The sequence below is a fragment of the Lipotes vexillifer genome, unplaced genomic scaffold (genome assembly GCF_000442215.2).
Source record: "Lipotes vexillifer unplaced genomic scaffold, Lipotes_vexillifer_v1.1 scaffold299, whole genome shotgun sequence".
NCBI classification, from domain to species: Eukaryota; Metazoa; Chordata; class Mammalia; order Artiodactyla; family Lipotidae; genus Lipotes; species Lipotes vexillifer.
Genome location: NW_006784347.1, coordinates 2,959,335 through 2,984,325, shown reverse-complemented (window position 1 = coordinate 2,984,325; position 24,991 = coordinate 2,959,335). Strand labels below are relative to the sequence as shown.

Here is a 24,991-nt window from a genome sequence, read left to right as displayed (position 1 = left end):
CCGGAGCCTGTGCTCCGCAATGGGAGAGGCCACAACAGTGAGAGGCCCGCGTACCGCAAAAAAAAAAAAAAAAGTTTCCTGAAGTAGTATTTTACCATGTGGGAAGCATTCTGGTATTTTCTTTTCCAGTCTGTTGTATTATATTTCATTTTTTTAAAAGCTGAATAAGCCCCACTGTTGATTTCACAGTCCACTAAAGGATTGGAATCAACTATTTGAAACACTATTTTAATGTATCCATGGGCTCTTATTTAAAGCTGGAATGATGAAAGGAGCAGAAGAAAAGGTATTTTTAGGAATATATGTTTGTGGGAATAGTACATGTAATGCCCTCATGCCCTCTTTTGTCTCTAACCCCTGTATATTGTAAGCTTGAGAAAATGATTGGTGAATGATTTATATATCACACATTTAGTTTCATGTGTATATTTGAGATACATGAAAGTACTTAATAATGTCCAACATATAATAGGCACTTTAATAGAGCTTAGTTTTCTTTCTTTTTGCTGGCATATCTTGGTTGTTTAATTATAAACAATTAGCTTTAGCTTTTAACTCAGCTTTTAAACTTCAGAAGTTTAGGGACTTCCCTGGCCGTCCAGTGGTTAAGACTTCGCCTTCCAGTGCAGGGGGCGCGGGTTCGATCCCTGATCGGAGAGCTAAGATCCCACATGCCTCTCGGCCAAAAAACCAAAGCATAGAAAAACAGAAGCAGTATTGTAACAAATTCAATAAAAGACTTTTAAAAATGGTCCACATCAAAAAAATCTTTAAACTTCAAAAGTTCAGTCATAAGATGTATCTTAACTTATTTTGAATGATAAATTACAAATTATTGAAAGACAATTGATCAAATTTACATATTTGACGTAAATAATGGAATCTTTTTATTTTCTTGATCAGGTACTGGTAGTTAATTCTCAAGGAGAAATTTCACGGTTGAGCACCAAAAAGGAAGTGGTCATGAAGGGAAATATCAACAATTATTTTAAGTTGGGTCAAGAAGGAAAGTATCGCGTCTACCACAATCAGTACTCCACCAATTCATTTGCTTTGAATAAGCACCAGCACAGAGAAGACCATGATAAGAGAAGGCATCTTGCACATAAATTCTGTCTGACTCCAGCTGGAGAGTTCAAATGGAATGGTTCTGTCCATGGATCCAAAGTTCTTACCATATCTACTCTGAGACTGACTATCACCCAGTTGGAAAACAATATCCCTTCCTCCTTTCTTCATCCCAACTGGGCTTCACACAGGTAAAGGAAACTAAGGTTTATTTATTGCTGTAAATATAGTAAATATTTACAAAATGATTATTGCAGTTGCACACTTTAAACTGTCATTATTAATGAATTGAATGAAGTCATTTTAGTCAGCAGAACCCTGAGGATGTTAGGAATATGAGTAACTTTACGTCTAAAGTTACTGATCCAACACTAACATTGGGAAGATTTCTGGAAAGCAGAGTCTTTATTCCTGGAACCAAGTGGAGTCCAGACAGAGTTCCATAACATCATAGAAGGTTTAAAGATTTGGAGGATGAATTGACCTCTGAGATTCCTCCAGTGTTTAAAACCTGTGATTCTGTGAGGTAGAAACTTCCAGTAGCAGTGTATTTTATACCTGCTTAGCCTAGAAGCATATGCCCTATAAGATGAAGTCTTCATAAATTACAGCTCTTGTGCTTTTAATTTAAGATCAACAAGATGAAATTTTGTTTTTTCCTTTTTTTTTTTTCCCTTCTGAAATTTAGGGCAAATTGGATCAAGGCCGTTCAGATGTGTAGCAAACCCAGAGAATTTGCGTTGGCTTTAGCTATTTTGGAATGTGCAGTTAAACCAGTTGTGATGCTCCCAATCTGGCGGGAATCTTTAGGACATACCAGGTAAGTGAATTCTGAGCCTTGTGAATGGTGTGTTAGTCTCCCTTTTGGAATATTAGTCTATTAATAATGAAAGTTAATGTGTTGAAAAGGCCATAATAAAGACTTAACTCTTCTTGACCTCATTTTCCTCCTATAAGATGGAGGGAAACATGTTAAGATGTAAACCTGAATAAACATTAGTTCTTATTTAGGATATAGGATTATAATGAAGATGAGAAGAGATCAGGTATATGAAAATTAAAAACATGTTCTAAAGTAAAAAAATGTTTTTATTGAATAGAAGGAATGCTTATATTTTTTGAATATTTATTCTGGAGTGTGCTAGACATCTTGATTTATTTAGAGTCGAGTATCTGGCCAAAGATCATGTAGCTCCTAAGTAGACCCAGAGTTGTGTGACTTTAGCAGACGGTTAACAAAAAAGATAAATTTTGTGACTTGAATCTACTTTTTAGCCCTAATGGATTTATTTTTTAACTTTAATTTTTAAAAAGTTCTTCTTATAAACCCAATATAAGCTTATGGTAAAAAATGTAAATTATTATTCAATGTAAAAAGTAAGGCTCCTTCTACCTTCCCTGCCCCTCTACAGGGCCCACTCCAAAGGTATAATGCTGTATTTTTAAAAAATTTAAATATATTTTGTGTTGCTTTCTACACCTGTGTTTTATCTTTTTTAAAAAAATACATTTTAAAAAAAAAAATAAATAAATCATTTATTTATTCATTTATTTATTTATTTATTTATTTATTTATTGGCTGCGTTGGGTTTTTGTTGCTCCGCACGGGCTTTCTTTAGTTGCAGTGAGTGGGGGCTACTCTTCGTTGTGGTGCGCGGGCTTTTCATTGTGGTGGCTTCTCTTGTTGCGGAGCCCAGGCTCTAGGTGTTCGGGCTCCAGTAGCTGTGGCACGCGGGATCAGTAGTTGTGGCTCGCGGGCTCTAGAGCTCAGGCTCAGTAGTTGTGGCACATGGGCTTAGTTGCTCTGTGGCATGTGGGATCTTCGTGGACCAGGACTGGAACCTGTGTCCCCTGCGTTGGCAGATGGATTCTTAACCACTGCACCACCAGGGAAGCCCCCTGTGTTTTATCTTATAATGAAAAATTTTAAGAAAAATAAATATGCCTACTAAATATTTTTCATCTGCTAAGGGTTGCTTTCAGTTTTCTGTAGTGTTTTCCCCCCATAAATCTTATGGATACTCTTTCCTCTCTGCCTCCTATTTTGATTGTAATTGCTGCTACTGGTAGAAGCTTCCACAAATGGAATGGACTTAATTCTTCCTAGGATTAAAAGAAAAAAACACAACAGGGTTACGTTAAGGTGCTACGAACGCTGCAGCCCAGGAGAGGAGAGCTAAATGGGTGGCATGCCTGTATTTTTCTCACTGCCGCCTTTTCTCAGGGCAGGGAGAGCAAGGGGAAAGTCAGAGGCAATTGTGAGGCCTATATTTCTGTTTTTCCTTCTTGCATTTACTTCCAGACTTTCCCCAAACTCTTCTGTCCCAACAGTCTCCTATTCAGTGCTCATCCTGAAACTTGTGTTGGTGGTCTCTGATGGCAGAGACCAATATTTTGAGAACTAAAGCTAAGCTAAATGTTGCCAAAGAAAACTTCAGTACTCGAATGTAACTTAAAATGACTAAGTCAGGGCTTCCCTGGTGGCTCAGTGGTTGAGAGTCCGCCTGCCGATGCAGGGGACACGGGTTCGTGCCCCGGTCTGGGAAGATCCCACGTGCCGTGGAGCGGCTGGGCCCGTGAGCCATGGCCGCTGAGCCTGCGCGTCCGGAGCCTGTGCTCCGCAACGGGAGAGGCCACAACAGTGAGAGGCCTGCGTACCGAAAAAAAAAAAAAAGGACTAAGTCAAAGCTTTTATAAATCATTTCTAAATATTAAACATTCTAATGAAAATGCAATTCATTTTTTTTTAGCTAGGGTTTTTTCCCCTCCTGGTATGTCATCATGACTAGTCTTTTATCCTGTTTTATTTTTATTTTTTAATTTTTTTTGGTGCACTGCGTGGCATGTGGGATCTTCTTTTCCCTGACCAGGGATTGAACCCGGGCCCTCGGCAGTGAGATCGTGGAGTCCTAAACTTTGGGCAGCCAGGGAATTCCCATGACTAGTCTTTTAAACCTGTAACTAGAGTTATAAAGCTGTATCATGAATTGTATTAGTATGACACATCTGGTAATATATACGAAAGAACTTTTTTTAAAATTTTGATGTGGTGATATAAAATACCATACTATGAATTTTTAAAAAAATTAGAGACCATGATTCATGAAAATTAGAAATTAATAGTAGGACTTTCACTTTGGCAGTAGTATGGTCACAAATGTTTAGGTGACAGACTTCTAAGACTTGATCCTAAGGCAGTATCTAGAAATTCAACCAAATATTTTATTATAAAATGTTCATTTATTATGATATTCAATAGTAAAGGTTTGGAGGCAGGATCTTTTTTGAAAAAGTTATGAAGTCTTGGTTGAAAAACATTAAAGAACACCTAAATAAATGAAAATATATCTCCTGTTCACATATAGGAAGACTCAGTGTCTTGACAATGTCAATTTTTCTCACCTTAATATACAGATTAAGTTCAAACACATTAATAATTATAGTTGGGCTTCCTGTAGAATTTCACAAGATGGTTAAAAAGTTTTTATGGAAAGGGGCAACAATAGAAAAGGTAAATTGAGGGACGAGGTGGAAGGACTTGCCCTCCCATGTAACAAAACTTACTTGGTAGCTATAATACTGTGGTATAAACAAATAGACCAGTGGTACAGAATAAACAGTCCAGAAAGAGACCAACCCATATATGGAAATACAGTATGTGATGGAAGTAGCACTGGAAAGGATGAACTGTCCAATAGAAGATGAGGAGGAAATTAGTTGTCCGTACAGTGGTAAATTGAACTTTATTCTTTATATTATACACAATAGTTAGTTCCAGATAGAGTAAATTCTAAATGTGAAAAGCAAACGTTAAAACTCTAAGGAGAGAATATAAGAGATTATCTTTGTGACTCTGGAGCAAAAAAAATTCTCTTCTTCCTCCCTCCCTCTCTCCTTCTCCATTTCCTTCCCTTTTTCCTCCTTTCTTTGCCTCTCTTTCCTTTCCCTCTTTCCTTCTTCCTGCTTTTCTTCCTGCCATACTTCCTTCCTTTTCTCTTCTGATTGTTTTATTTCCTTCTTGATTCATTCAGTATCTCCCCTAACATAGCTAAGGCAGGCTTTATTTATTTCATTTGTAAGAGTGCTGTCTGTCAGATTTGAATGAGTGTGCATGTGTATGCCTGTGTGTGTGCACGTACTAAAAGTGACTTTCCTTCTTCACATTTATTGTGTGATATGTACATAAGATTGTGTGAAATACATAAGCTATAATGGGTAATAATAAAATGAACACCTGTGAATTCACCACCCAATTTAAAAATAAGAACATTATTATTGCATTTACTTTGCATTCATATTACCTTGCCTTTCCTGAGAGATAACCATCATTTTTACATTTGTGTTTTGTTACACCCTTCCTTTTACTGTGTAGTTTTATCACATATGTATATAGCAGTAAACAATGGTTTCCTGTGGTTTGAGTTTTATAATAATGTGTCATCCTAAAAGACTGAATCCTAGACTGGTTGAAGGTGTTTTTATTGTTTTATTATACTATAATCAAAAAAGGGTTAGTATACACAGTATATTCAAGAACTTCTACAGTTCAGTAAGAAAAAAAATCAAACTATTTAGTAGAAAAAAAGGCCAGAGGTACACACATAATTTAGGGAAAAGGAGACACAAATAGCCAAGAAACGTGAAAAGATGCTTAACCTCCCTAGTAAGTTGGGGAAAAAGCACATTAAAACTAGGGGTTGGGGGCTTCCCTGGTGGTGCAGTGGTTGAGAGTTCGCCTGCCGATGCAGGGGACACGGGTTCGTGCCCCAGTCCGGGAGTATCCCACATGCCGCGGAGCGGCTGGGCCCGTGAGCCATGGCTGCTGAGCCTGCGCGTCCGGAGCCTGTGCTCCGCAACGGGAGAGGCCACAACAGTGAGAGGCCCGTGTACCGCAAAAAAAAAAAAAACAACTAGGGGTTGGGCCAACATCATTTTCAATGATGAAAAACTGAAACCATTTCTGCTAAGATCAGGAACAAGATAAGGTTGCCCACTCTCACCACTATTATTCAACATAGTTTTGGAAGCTTTAGCCACAGCAGTCAGAGAAGAAAAAGAATTAAAAGTAATCCAAATTGGAAAAGAAGAAGTAAAACTGTCACTGTTTGCAGATGACATGATACTATACATAGAGAATCCTGAAGATATTACCAGAAAACTACTAGAGCTAATCAATGAATTGGGTAAAGTAGCAGGATACAAAATTAATGCACAGAAATCTCGTGTTCCTATACACTAATGATGAAAAATCTGAAAGAGAAATTAAGGAAACACTCCCATTTACCATTGCAGCAAGAAGAATAAAACACTAGGAATAAACCTACCTAAGGAGACAAAAGACCTGTATGCAGAAAACTATAAGACACTGATGAAAGAAATTAACGATGATACAAACAGATGAAGAGATATACCATGTTCTTGGATTGGAAGAATTAACAGTCTGAAAATGACTATACTACCCAAAGCAATCTACAGATTCAGTGCAATCTCTATTAAACTACCAATGGCATTTTTCACAGAACTAGAACAAAAAATTTCACAATTTGTATGGAAACACAAAAGACCCCAAATAGTCAAAGCAGTCTTGAGAAAGAAAAACAGAGCTGGAGGAGTCAGGCTCCCTGTCTTCAGACTATACTACAAAGCTACAGTAATCAAGACAGTATGGTACTGGCACAAAAACAGAAATATAGATCAATGGAACAGGATAGAAAGCCCAGAGATAAACCCATGTGCATATGGTCACCTTATCTTTGATAAAGGAGACAAGAATATACAGTGGAGCAAAGACAACCTCTTCAATAAGTGGTGCTGGGAAAGCTGGACAGCTACATGTAAAAGAATGAAATTAGAACACTCCCTAACACCATACACAAAAATAAACTCAAAATGGATTAAAGACCTAAATGTACGGCCAGACACTATAAAACTCTTAGAGGAAAACATAGGCAAAACACTCTATGACATAAATCACAGCAAGATCCTTTTTGACTCACCTCCTAGAGAAATGGAAGTAAAAACAAAAGTAAGCAAATGGGACCTAATGAAACTTAAAAGCTTTTGCACAGCAAAGGAAACCATAAAGAAGACGAAAAGACAGCCCTCAGAATGGGAGAAAATAGTTGCAAACGAAGCAACTGACAAAGGATTAATCTCCAAAATATACAAGCAGCTCATGCAGCTCAATATCAAAAAATTAAACAACCCAATCCAAAAATGGGCAGAAGACCTAAATAGGCATTTCTCCAAAGAAGATATACAGATTGCCAACAAACACATGAAAGGATGCTCAACATCACTAATCATTAGAGAAATGCAAATCAAAACTACAATGAGGTATCACCTCACACCAGTCAGAATGGCCATCATCAAAAAATCTAGAAACAATAAATGCTGGAGAGGGTGTGGAGAAAAGGGAACATTCTTGCACTGCTGGTGGGAATGTGAATTGGTACAGCCACTATGGAGAACGGTATGGAGCTTCCTTAAAAAGCTACAAATAGAACTACCATACGACCCAGCAGTCCCACTACTGGGCATATACCCTGAGAAAACCATAATTCAAAAAGAGTCATGTACCAAAATGTTCATTGCAGCTCTATTTACATAGCCTGAAGATGGAAACAACCTAAGTGTCCGTCATTGGATGAATGGATAAAGAAGATGTGGTACATATCTACAATGGAATATTACTCAGCCATAAAAAGAAAAGAAATTGAGCTATTTGTATTGAGGTGAAGTGAAGTAAGTCAGAAAGAGAAAGACAAATACTGTATGCTAACACATATATATGGAATTTAAGAAAAAAAAATGTCATGAAGAACCTAGGGGTAAGACAGGAATAAAGGCACAGACCTATGAGAGAATGGACTTGAGGATATGGGGAGGTGGAAGGGTAAGCTGTGACAAAGCGAGAGAGAGGCATGGACATATATACACTACCAAACATAAAATAGATAGCTAGTGGGAAGCCGCCGCATAGCTCAGGGAGATCAGCTCGGTGCTTTGTGCCCGCCTGGAGGGGTGGGATAGGGAGGTTGGGAGGGAGGGAGACGCAAGAGGGAAGAGATATGGGAATATATATATATGTATAACTGATTCACTTTGTTATAAAGCAGAAACTAACACACCATTGTAAAGCAATTATACTCCAATAAAGATGTAAAAAGACAATCTACAACCAGTAAATGCTGGAGAGCATGTGGAGAAAAGGGAAGCCTTTTGCACTGTTGGTGGGAATGTAAATTGATACAGCCACTATGGAGAACAGTATGGAGGTTCCTTAAAAAACTAAAAATAGGGGCTTCCCTGGTGGCGCAGTGGTTGAGAGTCCGCCTACTGATGCATGGGACATGGGTTCGTGCCCCGGTCTGGGAAGATCCCACATGCCGCGGAGCGGCTAGGCCTGTGAGCCATGGCCGCTGAGCCTGTGCGTCCAGAGCCTGTGCTCCGCAGCGGGAAAGGCCACTGCAGTGAGAGGCCTGCGTACCACACACACACATAAAAAACCTAAAAACAGAACTAACATACGATGCAGCAATGCCACTACTGGGCCTATACCCTGAGAAAACCATAATTCAAAAAGAGTCATGTACCACAGTGTTCATTACAGCTCTGTTTACAATAGCCAGGACATGGAAGCAATCTAAGCATCCATTGACAGATGAATGGATAAAGATGTGGCACATATATACAATGGAATATTACTCAGCCATAAAAAGAAACGAAATTGTGTTATTTGTAGTGAGGTGGATGAACCTAGAGACTGTCATACAGCGTGAAATAAGTCAGAAGGAGAAAAACAAATACCGTATGCTAACACATGTATATGGAATTAAAAAAAAAAAAAGGTTCTGAAGAACCTAGTGGCAGGACAGGAATAAAGACACAGACGTAGAGAATGGACTTGAGGATACAGGGACGAAGTGAGAGAGTGGCATGGACATATATACACTACTAAATGTAAAACAGATAGCTAGTGGGAAACAGCCGCATAGCACAGGGAGATCAGCTTGGTGCTTTGTGTCCACCTGGAGGGGTGGGATAGGGAGGGTGGGAGGGAGAAGCAAGAGGGAGGAGATATAGGGATGTATGTATATGTATAGCTGATTCACTTTGTTATACAGCAGAAGCTAACACACCATTGTGAAGCAGTTTTACTCCAATAAAGATGTCAAAAAAAACCCCCACAAAACTAGGGGCTGGGGCCTTCCATGGTAGTCCAGTGGTTAAGACTCTGTGCTTCCACTGCAGGGGGCATGGATTTGACCCCTGGTCAGGGAAGATCTCACATGTCACGGGGCATGGCCAAAAAAAAAAAAAGTTCTGAGAATATATTCCAGGATGAATGTGGGCTTGTAGAGGTGATTCTGCTGGTTTGAAAACAGTTTCAGTCCCTACGTACCACTCACAATGCAGGCATATTTGCCAGACTTTGAGATCTTACTGTGTAAAGACTCATGGTGTCTTTGGAGTAACAGATCCTAAATGCAATCAAAATATTCAAAAAAAAACCCAAACCCCCAAAACTAGGGGCTATTATTTCACATCCATTGGACTGTCGTAAATTTAAAGAGTATTGGCAACTGTGTGATATAATAGGAAGAGAATTCTGATATGTTGTCGATAAAAGAGCTAAATACTACAACCGTCTTAGAGCACAGTTTGGTAATAGTAATATTGAGAATACAATCCTGTTCCTAACTAAAAACCTTATCGAGACCTTGTATCTGTACATGAAGACACATGTAGAAAGGTGTTCTTTATAATATTTTGTAATGGTGAAAATTGGTCACAGTCCCTAAATGCCCATAATCAGGCATGTTTAAATTATGGTGTGGTTCTCTAATAGCATACTGTACAGCAGTAAAGGAGCAAACCAGAGCAACATGAGTCAATGAGATTGACTCTCAAAAATGTACAGCAGAGTGAAACAATTCTTCGCCTGAAAATATGTGTAGTGTGATTCTATTTATGTAAAGGTTAAAAGAATATATGCTAGTATAATGCTGTATTGTTTAGGGATGTAGACATTTGTGGTAAAAGTTTAAAGAAGTGTAAGGCCTATATGCTTGACACTTAAGAAATATGCTTCTAAATAAATAACAAATGGTCAAAAAATCATAATGGAAACTAGAAAACATTATGAATTGAATGTTCATGAGAATACAACATAAATTGAAATTTGTGGGAAACAGCTAAAGAGTACCTAGGGGAAATGGGTAGCCTTCAGTGCTTACACTAAACAAGAAAAACTGCAAATTAAATAGCTAGGCATGCATCTCAATGAGTCAAACCAAAGATGGGAAATATTTCAATATTTGATTAAATAGAAAACAGATGTGTAACTTAGATACTATTATATTTACAAACCTCTGATGAGATTATCAGGAACGGGGGGCGGGGTGGGGGATAAAGAACAAATAACCAATATCAAGAATGAAAAAGGGGTCGTAACAAACAATATTTCTGAACCTGTCTCACTGATACTTTGGATTTCAAACCTTCACAGAGTCCACTAACATAGCATTCAGGCTTCCTACATCCGTAGAGAAAGTGCCCCACTGGACTCCTCCTTTTGGGTGGGGGAAGGGTTGGGGAGGAAGAGTTCCACTGATCTGAATCATTGGACAGTAGAGCAGAGGCCACACTCTTGGGCAAGAAAAGGATTTCTGGTTCAGTTTGAAGGATATCACTGCACCCATCAGTAAGGAGATGGGCAGGACCAGATGATTTCATGAGGAAGTTCTTCAAATTTTAGGAAACAGGTAATTCTATTTAAACTGTTCCATAAAATAGAAAAAGAAGGAAATCCGGTTCAGTATTATTTCTGTTAGTAAATAAACTGTTCTAAAACTTGTTAAATAGATAAATAGAAAATCATGGCCCTGTCTCATTTATTAATATTTACCATTGATTAATAATTAATAGCAAATAGAAGTGTATGCAAGAAATCTTAGAGCATTAGCAAATATAGTCAAGAGTAAATTAAAAGAATAATAAATCATGACTAATTTGACTTCCTCTAGGTATGGAAGATTTGTCTGTTCTTAGGAGATTATTAATACGTTGCTATTTTAAGAAGTCAAAGAAAGAAAACTTTGATTTTCTCATTAGATGTCAAGAAGGTATTTGTTTATTAAGAAGATATAAGTTCATTATTAATTCTTGGTTTATAAAAAAAACTTGGGTAAGTAGAAATAGATGAATGCCCCCTCCCCTTTTTCGTAAAGATGTGTTTCAAACCAAACCGTCTTGTTTTTTGATGAAACCCTTGAAGTATTCCCATTAACATTTAGGTGGAACAAAACAGAGATCCCCACTGTTGCTGTTATCTTTTAACTTTTCTTAAAAGTATTAATGCAATTTACTGAGAGAAATAAAACGTAAATAGGTAAATGTAGGGACAGTTATGTATAGTTGATCTCATTATATACTTAATTGACTGAAAAACTATAAAACAATATGAAAATTAATTAAGGTGACCCCCATACTGAACAGTCGGTTTTATCTATGCAGATAGTAACCATGAAGAAAAGCGGGAGTTCTGAGTTAAAATAACAAACTGAATGAGCACATCTAATTTTGCTCCCCACTGAACTCCACCAAAACTATGGCAAAGGGATTTTTTCAAAGCATAAACCCACAGGGACAAGGGGAACAACGGAGAAGACAGCACCAGTAAAACTGCAAGCAGTCTTGCCAGAGGATGAGTGGTACCCTACCCAGGAAAGCCAAATCCCAAGTCAGTGGGGGAGAACTGAGAATTTTCACCAGGCACGCCATAGAATCCTGAAAAGGCACAAAAGCAGGAAGAGCAGAGCAATGCATGATTCTGTCTCTGCAGTGCACCTGTTTACACATGCCAGGTACCCTGAGTGTGGTGAGCGCACTGTCTTCTAGGCTTTGCTTATGACTGCGCCCTCTGATTGCACCACAAGAGGCTCTTAACTTGTGAAAGGTGACCTGGAGACAAATTCATTTTTTCCTGGGAACCTTCTTTTAATAGTGACAATATTGTTCTTGCTCATGCAACTAGTTTTCTTCTTGTTGAGTTTTCAAAAGCCAAACTTTATATTGTTTGGGATACACACATAGGTGGTGGTAAAACTATAAAGAAAAGCAAGGGAATGATAACACAAAAGTCAGGATAGTGGCTGCCTGGGGGTGGGACACACTAGTTTTGGATGTAGTGGTTATTGATAAGGTTCTGTTTCTTAACTTGGTTACAGTTTACATATTTTTAAAAGTTACAATGAAGAAAACATCCAGCAACGACAAAACACCTCAAACCAGGAATATATTTAATAAATATTTAGGAGCATGTAAAGAAATCGTTAAAACTTTACTAAGGATATAAAGGGTACTTTGGGACTTCCTTGGCAGTCCAGTAGTTAGGACTTTGCACTTCCACCGTGGGTTCAATCCCTGGTCATTTGCATTGTGAATAGGAGTTTTCTTCCTGGAGGGAGAGGGAGGCATGACCAAAATGATACTAATATTTCCTCTAGAAAATGTGTAAGAAAAGGGAAGTAGGTATTACGAAAAAAGGGAATAGATATTTAGAATGTATCTGGAAGCTATGATAATCAGAATAATTTGTACTACAGAAGAAGGAGAGCAGTGGAATCAAACAGAGAATCCAGAAATAGACCTAAACACATGTGGGAATCCACTGTGAGAGCTTTGCCTGTCAGAGAAGGAAAGGAGGGCGTGTTTGGGGAAAATATCACCCAGATTCCTGCCTCAGCAAAAACATTGAGACAAATGATTGAAAAATACCCAATATATTGTTAAAAACTATGACAAAAAGCTTAAGAGCGCGCGGATTAATTTATGTTTCTGTTGTGATACTTTCTTTTCAAACAGATATAAAACCCAGATGCCATAGATGAAAAAAGTGGATATATGTATTTAAAATTCTGAGTGGAAAAATATTATAATCAAATCCAAAAGACAGATGACACACTGAGGAAAAATATGTGCACCACAAATGGAAACTTTCCTTTTATAAATGAAAAAGACCTTTTATAAATGAAAAGCCCATTACAGATAAGACACAGGATTTGAACAGGCACTTGGCAGAAAAATAAATATAAAAGGCCAGTAGACATAAAAAAGTGGTTACTTCTCTCATAATTAAAGAAATGTAAATAAAAGCAGTGGGATAGTATTTCTTCTCTCTCAGTTGGGCTGGTAATTTAGAAGTTTGGGACCAACTTGAGTGAAGGTGCGGGAAAGCAGGGTTGCTTTATAATTGATGGCAGTGTGAAGCGTACAGATCTGAAGAGCAATTGGGCACCATCTGTCAGCACTTTAAATATAATACTCTTTGGACTCAGCCATTCTACCAGTGGGAAACATAAAGGGATATTCCTCAAGTTTGCTAAGAAACACGTAAAACATGGTTTCCTGTAGCTTTGTTTGTAATAGGAAGAGAAACACAACAAAACCCCGTGGAGGTGGGGAACAGAGTTGAGGCTCAGTCCACACTCCTGGCCCGGCTCTCTGAACCGAGGATGTGTGGAGGGAGCCCCTGCCCCCAGTGCACCCGCCAGTATGGAGTGGTGTCTGGAGGCTCGTAGTACCAGCGTCAGGCTGCCAGCAGTAGCCAAGATTTCTGCCCAACTAAATGGAATTGAACCCCTGCAGAGCTCACCTTCCCTGCTGCCTTTTCCCATAAGGATTGTGTTGGAGGTAGTGAGAACAGTAGAATCTATTCTGGGAGAGCGGACCTCACAGTTTAGCTACAATACTACCTCACTGGCCTGGCGTCAGCAGTGAAGCCTTTGTCTTTGATGATGAAGATGGACCTGTTCGCCACGTGAACACCAAGAGCACAAGCTGAGCGCCCAGCTTAGCCGTGCGTTCCCAGAGTGTCACTGTACTGGTGTTCTCCCCAGACAGTGTTCCATTCCTGGCCACCATCTGTGAAGATGGCTCAGTTGCTGTGCCAGACCTGGCCTTTTGTAGGTGTTTAAAGCTGAACCCACAAAAACCCTGTTGAGAAATACTACTTGGTCGTAGCTCAGTCACTACTACTTTACTCTGGAGAGCTGAGGCTGGCAGGTTATCCACTATGTTGTGCCTCCAGCGTTTTCCCCACTCCCTGGTTGCAAATTATGGTATCTGAGACTAAATTAGTCCCCAGTGAGAATCCACTCCCTTTCCTCTCCCATCAGTACTGAGAGATGAATCTTTGCTATACTAGTTGTGTGCAGTTAACAGGCATGAGCTCTTGGCCTGGGGGACACTAGATTCTAGGGTGCTGTAATCACAAGGACACAAAACTTTATTCAAAGTGGAGATAGATAAATAGGAAGTTTTTGGTGGAGGGACAGAGGTGAAAAGAATTAAATCCCCTCTCACATCTTTCTTCTGCTCCCCCAAGTTAACAAAACATCTCTTTATTCTTTTCACATAGCTGTGCATTTGAAATTGGCTACGTCTGGGTAGGGTATGATAAAAGCAATTCTTCTACCACTAGGACTCTTAGAGACCGGAGCTCCTTTCTTTGTAGATTTTGGTTAATGTTCTTCATTATGGGAAATATTCCCATTCATGAAAATCTAATCACCTTAAAGTAGAACCTCACCAGAGACCTGCCCATCTCCTTACTGGTAGGTGCAGTGATATCTATTTTCTTACCTGGAAAAAGAGTGTGATCTGTGCCCTAGGCCTAATGATTAGTGCCCAGTCCATGTGGTCCTTCCTGCCCAACCCTTCCTGTCATCCAGAAGCAGGAGCCCTGTGGGTCCCTTTCACTGTGGTTGTAGGAAACCTGAGTTCTATGTTAGTGGACCCTCTGAAGACTTAAAAATCCCAAGTAGTAGTAGAAATTGGAATATTGGTTGATAAAATAAGAGTTTTGGGATTTGTTGGTCTTTTTGGGGGAAGGAAAGAAGATATGTGTCTTCTGGTATGGAAAGATCTAGTGCAGTTTTTCATTGATTAAAGACTGTGTAACAGTATTTATAATTACACAAAAAGGATATTATATTACAGCATTGATGTATGCATAAATAAGTCATAAGTGAGTATATTTCTTATGGAGAGGCATATGAGAAGGATAGCATGTTCTTTTTTTTTTTTCCTTTTTGTACTATTTGATTTTTTTCCTATTAGAGAATTGTACATCTGCTTATTTTTATGAGTCTGGGTTTTCTGGGCTGTGGGATTATAGCTAACCATTCTTTGTTTTTGTCTTCCTAATTTTCAGTACTATATTTTTATCTTTTTTTGTTTATATTTTATAGTTGAGTGTAATTCTGTCTTTCTATCCATATATTCTTAGGTTACATAGAATGACATCAATTGAAAGAGAAGAAAAGGAGAAAGTCAAAAAAAAAGAGAAAAAACAAGAAGAGGAAGAAACAATGCAACAAGCTACATGGGTAAAATATACGTTTCCAGTTAAACATCAGGTAATTTTGGTATGATCTTTTAAATTGTGTTAGCCGTTTCTGAGACTTTGATTCTGCAGTTTTGAATACTTAGTAATTTTTGTTTACTTTTGACACACTTTTAATTAACGTAGTCGGAATGAAGTAATTCTTTCTGGCAATTTTATAAGCATAGGTTTATGTTAGTAGAATATAGGTGAGTCATTAGACCAATTTGTAGAAATTGTTATAAATGTAAAATTGTTTTATATTTTTCATATTAGAAAGGAATATTAAGTTTCTTCATAAATCTTTGATTCTCAGTGAAAATAAAATGGACTGGTAGATTAATTTGCCTGACCATTGATTTTATTTAGTAAAAATGTGCAAAACCACACGTGCTTTATAAAACATTCTCATTCTTGTTTAATCAGCATGTTTTCACTTACACCAGGTTTGGAAACAAAAAGGAGAGGAATACAGAGTAACAGGATATGGTGGTTGGAGCTGGATTAGTAAAACTCATGTTTATAGGTTTGTTCCTAAATTGCCAGGCAATACTAATGTGAATTACAGAAAGTCATTAGAAGAAAGTAAGTAATTTAAGCTGTTTTTCCTGCATAATTGTTTCTGATTTGTATTCTTATAAATTTGTATTACATTGACTATATTTTGGATGAAAGTGTTTTTCTGCACTTCTTACTAGAATGCAAAATTACTAATGTAGTTTAATAATTATAAACTAAAGTTTTTAAAATTACCTTTATTCATGGGATTTTGATATCTAGGATTTTAGCTTACAAAGATGATAGAATAGAACTTGTTAAAAGAAAGAAGGCCTCAGCTACCTAACTGTTTTTCTAAAATCTTAAATTCAGTACCGCCTGACTTCTTGAGGAAACACAGTCTGGTGACCTCAGCACTGTAACGTTTAACAAAACCAGAAAGAAAGCGATAGAGGCTTCCATAACACTATCACATAAAGGAGATAGTAACTCAGTTTATGCAACTGGCTAATGACTTTATTAATTTATTTTTTGGCTGCGTTTGGTCTTCGTTGCTGCACCTGAGCTTTCTCTAGTTGTGGCGAGTGGGGGCTACTCTTTGTTGCGGTGTGTGGGCTTCTCATTGTGGTGGCTTCTCTTGTTGTGGAGCACGGGCTGTAGGCGTGCGGGCTTCAGTAGTTGCGGCTCGCAGGCTCAGTAGTTGTGGCTTGTGGGCTCTAGAGCACAACCTCAGTAGTTGTGGTGCACGGGCGTAGTTGTTCTGCAGCCTGTGGGATCTTCCCGGACCAGGGCTCGAACCTGTGTCCCCTGCATTGGCAGGCGGATTCTTAACCACTCTGCCACCTGGGAAGTCCCAACTTTAGTGTTTAGAATCACAGAACTCTAGAGGTGAACTGCCCTTTTAGGAGGTAAATATTTTGAAACTCATGTTACATAAACAAATTATTTCATGAAGATGTTAAGTGCCATACTGAAGGTCACACAGATAGTGCTTCCGTTGCCCTTTTTGCACTCTACCATGTTGTCTCTCCTTTGTTATCTAAGCAATTTTCAAAAGCAGTTCTGTTCACTCTGCAGCGTATTTGCTAATTTGTGGTGTGATATGGTCTTTCCTGTGAAGCCCATGCTGTAGTGCCAAATAAGTGCTATGTACACACCTAGCTAACTGATTTGGCTTCCTTGTGAATGGTTCTCATGAAATCTGAACCAGTAGATTTTTGAAACTGTTAATGTGGGAAAGTTGTCACTGAATTACCTTTTAACAGAAAAAAACATGTATTTTATAGAGCTCACTGGAATTTATTTTATAGGGACTAGGAGTGTCTTGCATATAGCAGATGTTCAATAACTGTTTCTATTTGCTACATAGAAATATGCAATATTCATTTACATTATCTGATTATATTCAAGCTAAATGTCCATTATAATAAATTCTAAAAGATTGTTATAATTCTTATTACTATTTCATTGTTCCAGTTACCTGTGTAGCACTTAGAAAGAATTATAGAGAGCTTTTCTTTAATTGTGTTTGACCTATGTAATAAAATCCAGGTTATCAATATGCAAAATATTTAGGCTTTTGCAAATTTATTTTGTATCCACTTTCCTTAGCATGGGGTTTTCTATTGTCCAAATGCTTGGCCTTTATCTAGCAGGTACCAAGTTGGTCTTGGAGCATCTTTTGAGTCTTTTCCACCCATTTGGTAGCAGGGAAGAAACCAGTAGTAAATCAGGTCCAAACAAGGCTACACATTGCATTTGGTTATTTCTCTTTTCTGTGATACAGACTTAACTATTCTTAACTTGGATTCTGTAGATAAACTTCAAATGTATTCAAGAATCCATTGAAATTTATTACAAAAGTTTGTGTATGTACTTTTTTTCTGGGTAGGGGATCATAGCATTTACCCAATTCTAATATGGTTCTGTAATACAAAGTATGTTAGAAACCACTGATACAGACTTCCTGAAGTCAGTGAACAGGTTGAAATAGTCTCATATTTGAAGGCTTCTGAAGTACATCTAAGCTGTAGTCATTACTTCTATGCTTTAGGTCAGCTGAGCATATAAGAAAGAATGTAATAGCTTCAACTTCTGTATTTTGGGTGTTTTGGATAAAAAAAAAGTATAAATTGCTGGAATATACTTGATAATTTCCACTAAACTAGGTGTATTAAAGTAAATTGCTAATATTTGACATACTTGTAATTATAACTATATACTTGGGGTTTTTTTTAGCTAAAAGTAATATGGATGAAAATATGGATGAATCAGATAGAAGAAAAAATCCACGAAGTCCAAAAAAAATAAAAACAGAGTCTGATTCTGAGAAAGGCGAGGTAAAAGATTCAGATACTACAAAAGGAGCAGACCAAAGTGACATGGACATTTCAAAGGTTACTGAGAAGAAGGACCAAGGTAAGGAGAGAAAAGTGTGGAGGGCAGCCTGGGGGTGATAAGAAAGCACTGGATCTAGTTCGCACAGCAGCAAAGGTACTGCACTGTCTCTTTTTGATAATAGCATTATTGAAACATGATTCATATGCCATATAACTCACCCACTTACAGTGTACAATTCAGTAGTTTTTACTATATTCACAGAGTTGTTTATCTATCACCATACTCCATTTTAGAACATTTTTCATCACCCCAAAAAGAAACCTCATACCCACTAGCAGTCAGTCCTCCCTAAATCCCCGTCTACTTTCTGTCTCTATGGATTTGCCTGTTTTGGACATTCCATATAAATGGAATCAGGTAGTATGTGGTCCTTTGTGTCTGGCTTCTTTCGCTTAGCGTGTTTTCAAAGTTCATCCATGTTGTAGCATGTATCAGTACTTCATTCCTTTTTATTTACAAATGATATTCTGTTGTATGGATACGTCATGTTGTGTTTATCCATTCATGGTGGACATTTGGGTGGTTTCTTTTTGGCTCTTAAGAATAATGGAAATATGAACATTCATATACAAGTTTTTATATGGACATATGTTTTCATTTCTCTTGGGTAAATACATAGGGGTGGAATTGCTGGATCAAGAGATAACTCTATGTTCAGCCTTTTGAGGAACTTACATTGACTTTTGTGAAAAGTTGTTTTTTTAAAAACTAGATAAGTTAGATAATGCATGAGGCTTAATATGTTTTATAACCATAAAATACTCTTCACAAAATCTTATGTGAAGGTACTGCTATATGCAATAGCTATCACATACTAAGTTATTTTTCCTTGTGGCATTCCATCATTTTTAGATACTAGGAATCAGAATATTTAAATATTTGGAATGTATGTGTTTTTTAACCTTTTATAAAGTTTAGCCCTCTCCATTGACCTATTTTAATCATATCTGGAACTTTTAAATATATAGCTATTTATAGTTAAGGTTTTGAGTAAAAATCAGAAAAATGGTACTTTTTGAAGTGAAAATATTATCATGAATTCCACATTTCAGACTAAAAATTACATTTATATAAATGTCTTTGTTTCACAGATGTAAAAGAAGTTTTAGACTCTGACAATGATAAATCCTTTAAGGAAGAACCGATGGAAATAGATGATGATGTGAAAACAGAGTCACATATAAATTGTCAGGAAAGTTCTCAAGTAGATGTGGTCAATGTCAGTGAGGGTTTTCATCTAAGGACTAGTTATAAAAAGAAAATCAAATCATCCAAACTAGATGGACTTCTTGAAAGGAGAATTAAACAGTTTACACTGGAAGAAAAACAACGCCACGAGAAAATGAAGTTGGAGGGTGGAATTAAGGGTATAGGAAAGACCTGCACAAGTTCTTCGAAAAGTCTGTCTGAATCACCAGTAATAACAAAAGTAAAAGAAGGGTGTCAAAGTGACTTGCTTACACAAGAACAGAGCCCTAATGCAAGTAACGATAAATCTGAAGACTTGATTCGGGGATGTTCACAAAATGATTCCTCGGTTCTTGGAATCAGTGATCCTGATCATACAACAAACAAACTTTATTCAAAAGATCAAATGCTAGATGATGCCTCCATTCAGAGCTCAGAGACAAACCGTCAGAAACAAAATTCTGTTCGAAATGACATAAATGCGAGTCTCTCTGACCCTGCCAGTAAAGGCCAGGAACCCAGTAAGATTAAAACAAAAGGAAGTGATTTTCTCATTGATGACGCTAAACTAGCCAGTGCAGATGAAATTGGTACTTTGATCTATAAGAATAAAAAACCACTCATGCAGGAAGATAATGACACCATTGTGTCTCCTTCCCAGAGCCCTTTACTTCCATCAGTACCTAAAAGTACTGATGAGAGAGATATCCCATCTCTGTCAAAAGCAATAGACTTTGAAGGAAAATTGGGATGTGATTCTGAATATAATAGCACTTTGGAAAATAGTTCTGATACTATGTCTATTCAAGACAGCAGTGAAGAAGATATGATTGTTCAGAATAGCAATGAAAGTATTTCTGAACAGTTAATAACTCAAGAACAAGGTAGTGAAGGCTTAGAACCATTGAAACATGAGTTTGTTTCAGATAAGACCACTGGAAACTGTGGCGACAGGCTGCAGGCTAAGGTAAATGAAGCAAATGGTAAAAAAACAAGTCAAGATCAGAAATTAGAGGAGAGACCACTTAATAAATGTATCGATCAAATCAATCTGAAAAGTGTCACTGACAAAAAGAATAATGAAAACCGAGAGTCTGAAAAGAAAGGACAGAAAGCAAGTACCTTTCAAATAAATGGAAAAGATAATAAACCTAATATATATTTGAAAGGTGAATGCTTGAAAGACATTTCTGAGAGTAAAGTAGGAAGTTGTGACATTGAACCAAAGGTTAATAATATAAATAAAATAATTCCTGAAAACGATATTAAGTCTTTAACTGTTAAAGAATCTGCTGTAAAGCCATTCATGAATGGTGATGTTATCATGGAAGATTTTAATGAAAAAAACAACTTGGAAACAAAATCATGTTTACTGAGGTCTTCGGATACTGAAGGTGACTACCAAGATCGCCTAGAGACCCTGCCGTCAACCAAAGAGTCTGAGGGTACCCAAGCTACCACGCCTCTGCCATCTTGTCCAGAAAGCAGTTCAGCCAATCAGGAAGAAGATATGGAAATTGAAACCTGCGAAGTTAAGAAAGTTACTTCGTCTCCTGTTACTTCTGGAGAGGACTCTAACTTCAGTAATGATTTTATTGATGAAAATGGCCCGCCCACCAACAAAGATGAAAATGTCAATGGAGAGTCTAAAAGAAAAACAATCATCACAGAAGTCACCACCATGACGTCCACAGTAGCCACAGAATCAAAAACCGTAATTAAGGTAGCAAAAGTTGATAAGCAGACTGTGGTCTCTTCCACAGAAAACTGTGCCAAGTCCACTGTCACAACCACCACTACAACAGTAACAAAGCTTTCCACGCCCTCCACAGGCAGCAGTGTGGACATAATCTCTGTGAAGGAGCAGAGCAAAACTGTGGTCACCACGACAGTGACAGACTCACTGACCACCGCAGGAGGCACTCTGGTAACATCTATGACCGTGAGCAAAGAATATTCCACAAGAGACAAAGTGAAACTCATGAAGTTTTCAAGACCCAAGAAGGCTCGTTCAGGTACAGCTCTGCCGTCGTACAGAAAGTTCATCACCAAGAGCAGCAAGAAGAGCATATTTGTTTTGCCCAATGATGACCTAAAAAAATTGGCCAGAAAAGGAGGAATCCGAGAAGTCCCTTATTTTAATTACAATGCAAAACCTGCCTTGGATATATGGCCATATCCTTCTCCTAGACCAACCTTTGGTATCACTTGGAGGTATGTACTTTAAAATGCATTTGGGGGAGGGAGAAAGTTTTTAAAGAATTATCTAATAAAAATATCTCATTTATGAGATAACAGAAATAAGACAGGGAAATATATATTTGATGGTCAAAGTTAGTAATGGAAGTAAGATACAGAGAGGTTTTAGCTCGGTCAGCTGGTGGGTACTAAAGTTTACTTAGGGGAAAATGCTTAAAGACTGAAAATGTAAGGGAATCCTTTAAAATGAAATTCAGCTTCACTTTTCACAAGACAAAAGAAATGTGTCAAACATAGTTGTTTTCGTGGTCTAAGCTCCCAAGTTATTGCCATGTGTTTGCTTTGGGAGTGAGATAATCACAGAATTGGATAATCACCAACTTTCTGGAATGTTTGTATTTTATTTCTATTAGGTAATTCATAAAAACATGAGACATAGGAAACGTGCCTGTAAATCACACAAGGTTCATCATAATGTAGAAATCTTCTTAATGTAATTTGTTTGCATGATAGGCATTTGTTTTGGAGTTCTCTGTTATTTATGTGAGAAAAGGTAGTCTGAGATTCCTTAGGGAGTTTCTTTAAACCCAGAAATAGTCTTAATTTAAAATTTTCTGGGCATTAAGCTTTGGGGATAAATTATAAGTACGTAGAGTTGGCAGTTGTAAGATCATGTAGTTTTAAATTGGGAAAGGATCTTAGAAATTCGTATCTTTTTTAGATGCATAATAATTTGCCTCTGGTCCCAGAGGGACTGAGTTAGGAATAGTGCCTGGTTTTCCTAAATCCCAGTCCAGTACTTCATCTTCTATATCACATTTCACGTATTTGTCCTTGCTTTGTGCTTTTCCATGTCCTTGTCTTTTTATCTTTTCACCCTTAAAATTGAAAAGGATGGAACATGAACATTGAAAACATAAGAGTTCTGTGGGACATGCTCAGAAACTAGGAACGGTCTTGTTTGCAGTGAGATTTCGCTAGGATCCTCAAGTTCATGATGTCAGCAGGTTCCTGAGCAGACTCCATTTCACTTTAGGCTTCATTTCTGTGTGTCTTTAGTATGGTTCCTTTAAGTTGAAATCATACTTTTCTTGTTTTCTTTATATTACAATTAGCTAGTATTAAAAAAAAACTGTAAATGAGTACTCTCTATAAAGGAATTAATTAATATGACCAGTCATAGTTGGTTTGACCAAGTTTTTAATAACTCATCTTTTGATTTGAATTAAAATATCATCACTCCATTACACATTCAATAGAGACAGCTGAAAAGTACAATTTCTCTGCAGGGCCTGCAATGAAGGATTTGCAGAATCCTGCAGGGAATCAAGGAACTCTTCATTACAGTTCATGGATTTGTAGGATTACTCTGCACTTTTCTGCTTTCTTCATTGAGAGCGGTCCCAAAATGTATCCTTGACTGTCCTGCAGGTAACTTCTTTCCCACTGGAAAAGTTACTATGTACAAATACTTTAATTAAAGTGACCTGGCAGTTGTGGAGGCCGACCTTTCTGCTCTTTTCTATTCTGTAAATGGAAGGTAGGCTTGACTGCGAAGCACTTTTCTCTGAACCAGTTCTGTTCACGTGTTGCCCAGGGCCCTTTTCTGCACGGCTGGGTTTCAGAAACCTTGTATTGTTATGTTTTAATATGCACTGGGGGCACAGTTTTTATCTGTTTAGTTAATTTCTCATTTTTTAATGGAAGGAGGTACCTTCCTGTATGTTTTAAACAGATACTGCCTTCAGATATATGCTAACGTCTTAATTTGCTGAAGTTGAGAGAAACATAATCCCTTCTATCTAACGGAGGCATGGGTAAAAATGTAAATTATTCTTGACTTTAGAATGCATTTTTTAAAAATGTATCGCTATAAAAACCATGCATGTGAAATGCATTTTTCTACTCACACTTGAGTAAAATATGTCTGATGCTTAGAGTAGGTGCTAAGAATGCCAAAGGCGCATGTTTGGTCTTTATTAAATTTAACTTTAAGGCTGAGCAGTATTGAAAAAGTGAAACTTGTCTCATTGACTCATTAGGGCCTCTTTTTCCCTCCATTCCCTTACTCCCTTTTCCCCAGGCCCTGATTCTGTGTTTCATGATCACTTTGAACCAGTAGTTTTCTCCATGGTGCTGTCAGAAGGATCCTCCTAAAATGCAGATCTATCCTGTGAATGTTCTGACTGAGCTGAGGAGGCATTTAAAGAGGATGTGTTAACCACCACAGGGCTGGGAAGGGGAAAGCGTTTGTCACCTGTCCACCACGTCTATGAGAAATACTCCCCTTTATAACCCATGCAAAACTGGCTACATTTCAGAGATCTCCTTATAGATGGCCGCTGATGCTCTTTAATCCTTCCATTTGGTGCAGCACATTTTGGCTTCTGCCTTCTCTCGTGCCAGCTTCATCTCTCGCTGCACCTTCACACCCCTTCCCTCCAGCCAAAGTACACCGGATGTGGTTTTCAGGAAGAAGTGTGTGCTTTTGCACACCTTCCTCCTCAGCACCTGTGTGCCCCCTTGCCTTTGGTCAGCCGCCCCCTCACCCTTGTCCTCTGAGACTCCAGCAAAGCTCTCATCCCCATCCCTGGGCCCAATCAGGTACCACTCCCTTGTGCTTTCCTCTGTTACAGCTCCTGAGGATGCAGGAAGACATTATAAATTCATTTCTGTGTCCCCAGCTCCTTTCACTTAGTTTAACACATAGAAGAAACTCAAGTATTTTTTGAATGAATAAATGAATGGACACGCTCTAATGCATGAGATGTGTTCCCCACCTGGTGTTGTTTCCATTGTAAAATAGAGATGCTTTCAAGTTGTTGTTTGTTGGGAGTGATTGGAGGAAGAAGAGAGAGAATGAGAAACAACTCTCTTTCCAAATAAATATTCATTTGTTTTCTCCCATGAGTCCAAAGTTCCCTAGGCATTTCTTTAGGGTGTGTGATCTGAAAGTGACAGACACTTTCCCCCCTCTCAGGACATCCTTGCACTGATTAACATTTGCCCTCTAATTTAAGAACCCTCTGTCCAGGTCAGAGGATTCACAGGGTGATAGCACAACAAAGAAAATAATGGTGTCACAGCTGGAGAGGGGAAATTAAGAAGTTGCAGCAACTTTTTGGCTAGAGCTTTCTCTTTCTCACGTTGTTTGCTTTTCTAACTTAACGTTAAGAATAGAAAGCATTGCTTTTCAAATATAAATTGTCTGAGACTTACCTTGTATACCTCTATTAGAGGAGGAAATTA

The 24,991-nt window shown here is 37.9% G+C and overlaps 1 protein-coding gene across 2 annotated transcripts in view; it reads left to right on the top strand.

Annotated features, from left to right (window-relative positions):
- BPTF (bromodomain PHD finger transcription factor) overlaps positions 1 to 24,991 on the top strand; it is a 131,735-nt gene that overhangs the window by 63,561 nt on the left and 43,183 nt on the right. For both annotated transcript variants that reach the window (XM_007456785.1, XM_007456786.1), the window contains 6 exons: positions 904 to 1,259; positions 1,757 to 1,888; positions 15,362 to 15,491; positions 15,904 to 16,042; positions 18,194 to 18,373; positions 19,447 to 21,757. In XM_007456785.1, the coding sequence (XP_007456847.1) occupies positions 904 to 1,259; positions 1,757 to 1,888; positions 15,362 to 15,491; positions 15,904 to 16,042; positions 18,194 to 18,373; positions 19,447 to 21,757 (3,248 nt within the window). The remainder of the gene's footprint in view (positions 1 to 903; positions 1,260 to 1,756; positions 1,889 to 15,361; positions 15,492 to 15,903; positions 16,043 to 18,193; positions 18,374 to 19,446; positions 21,758 to 24,991) is intronic.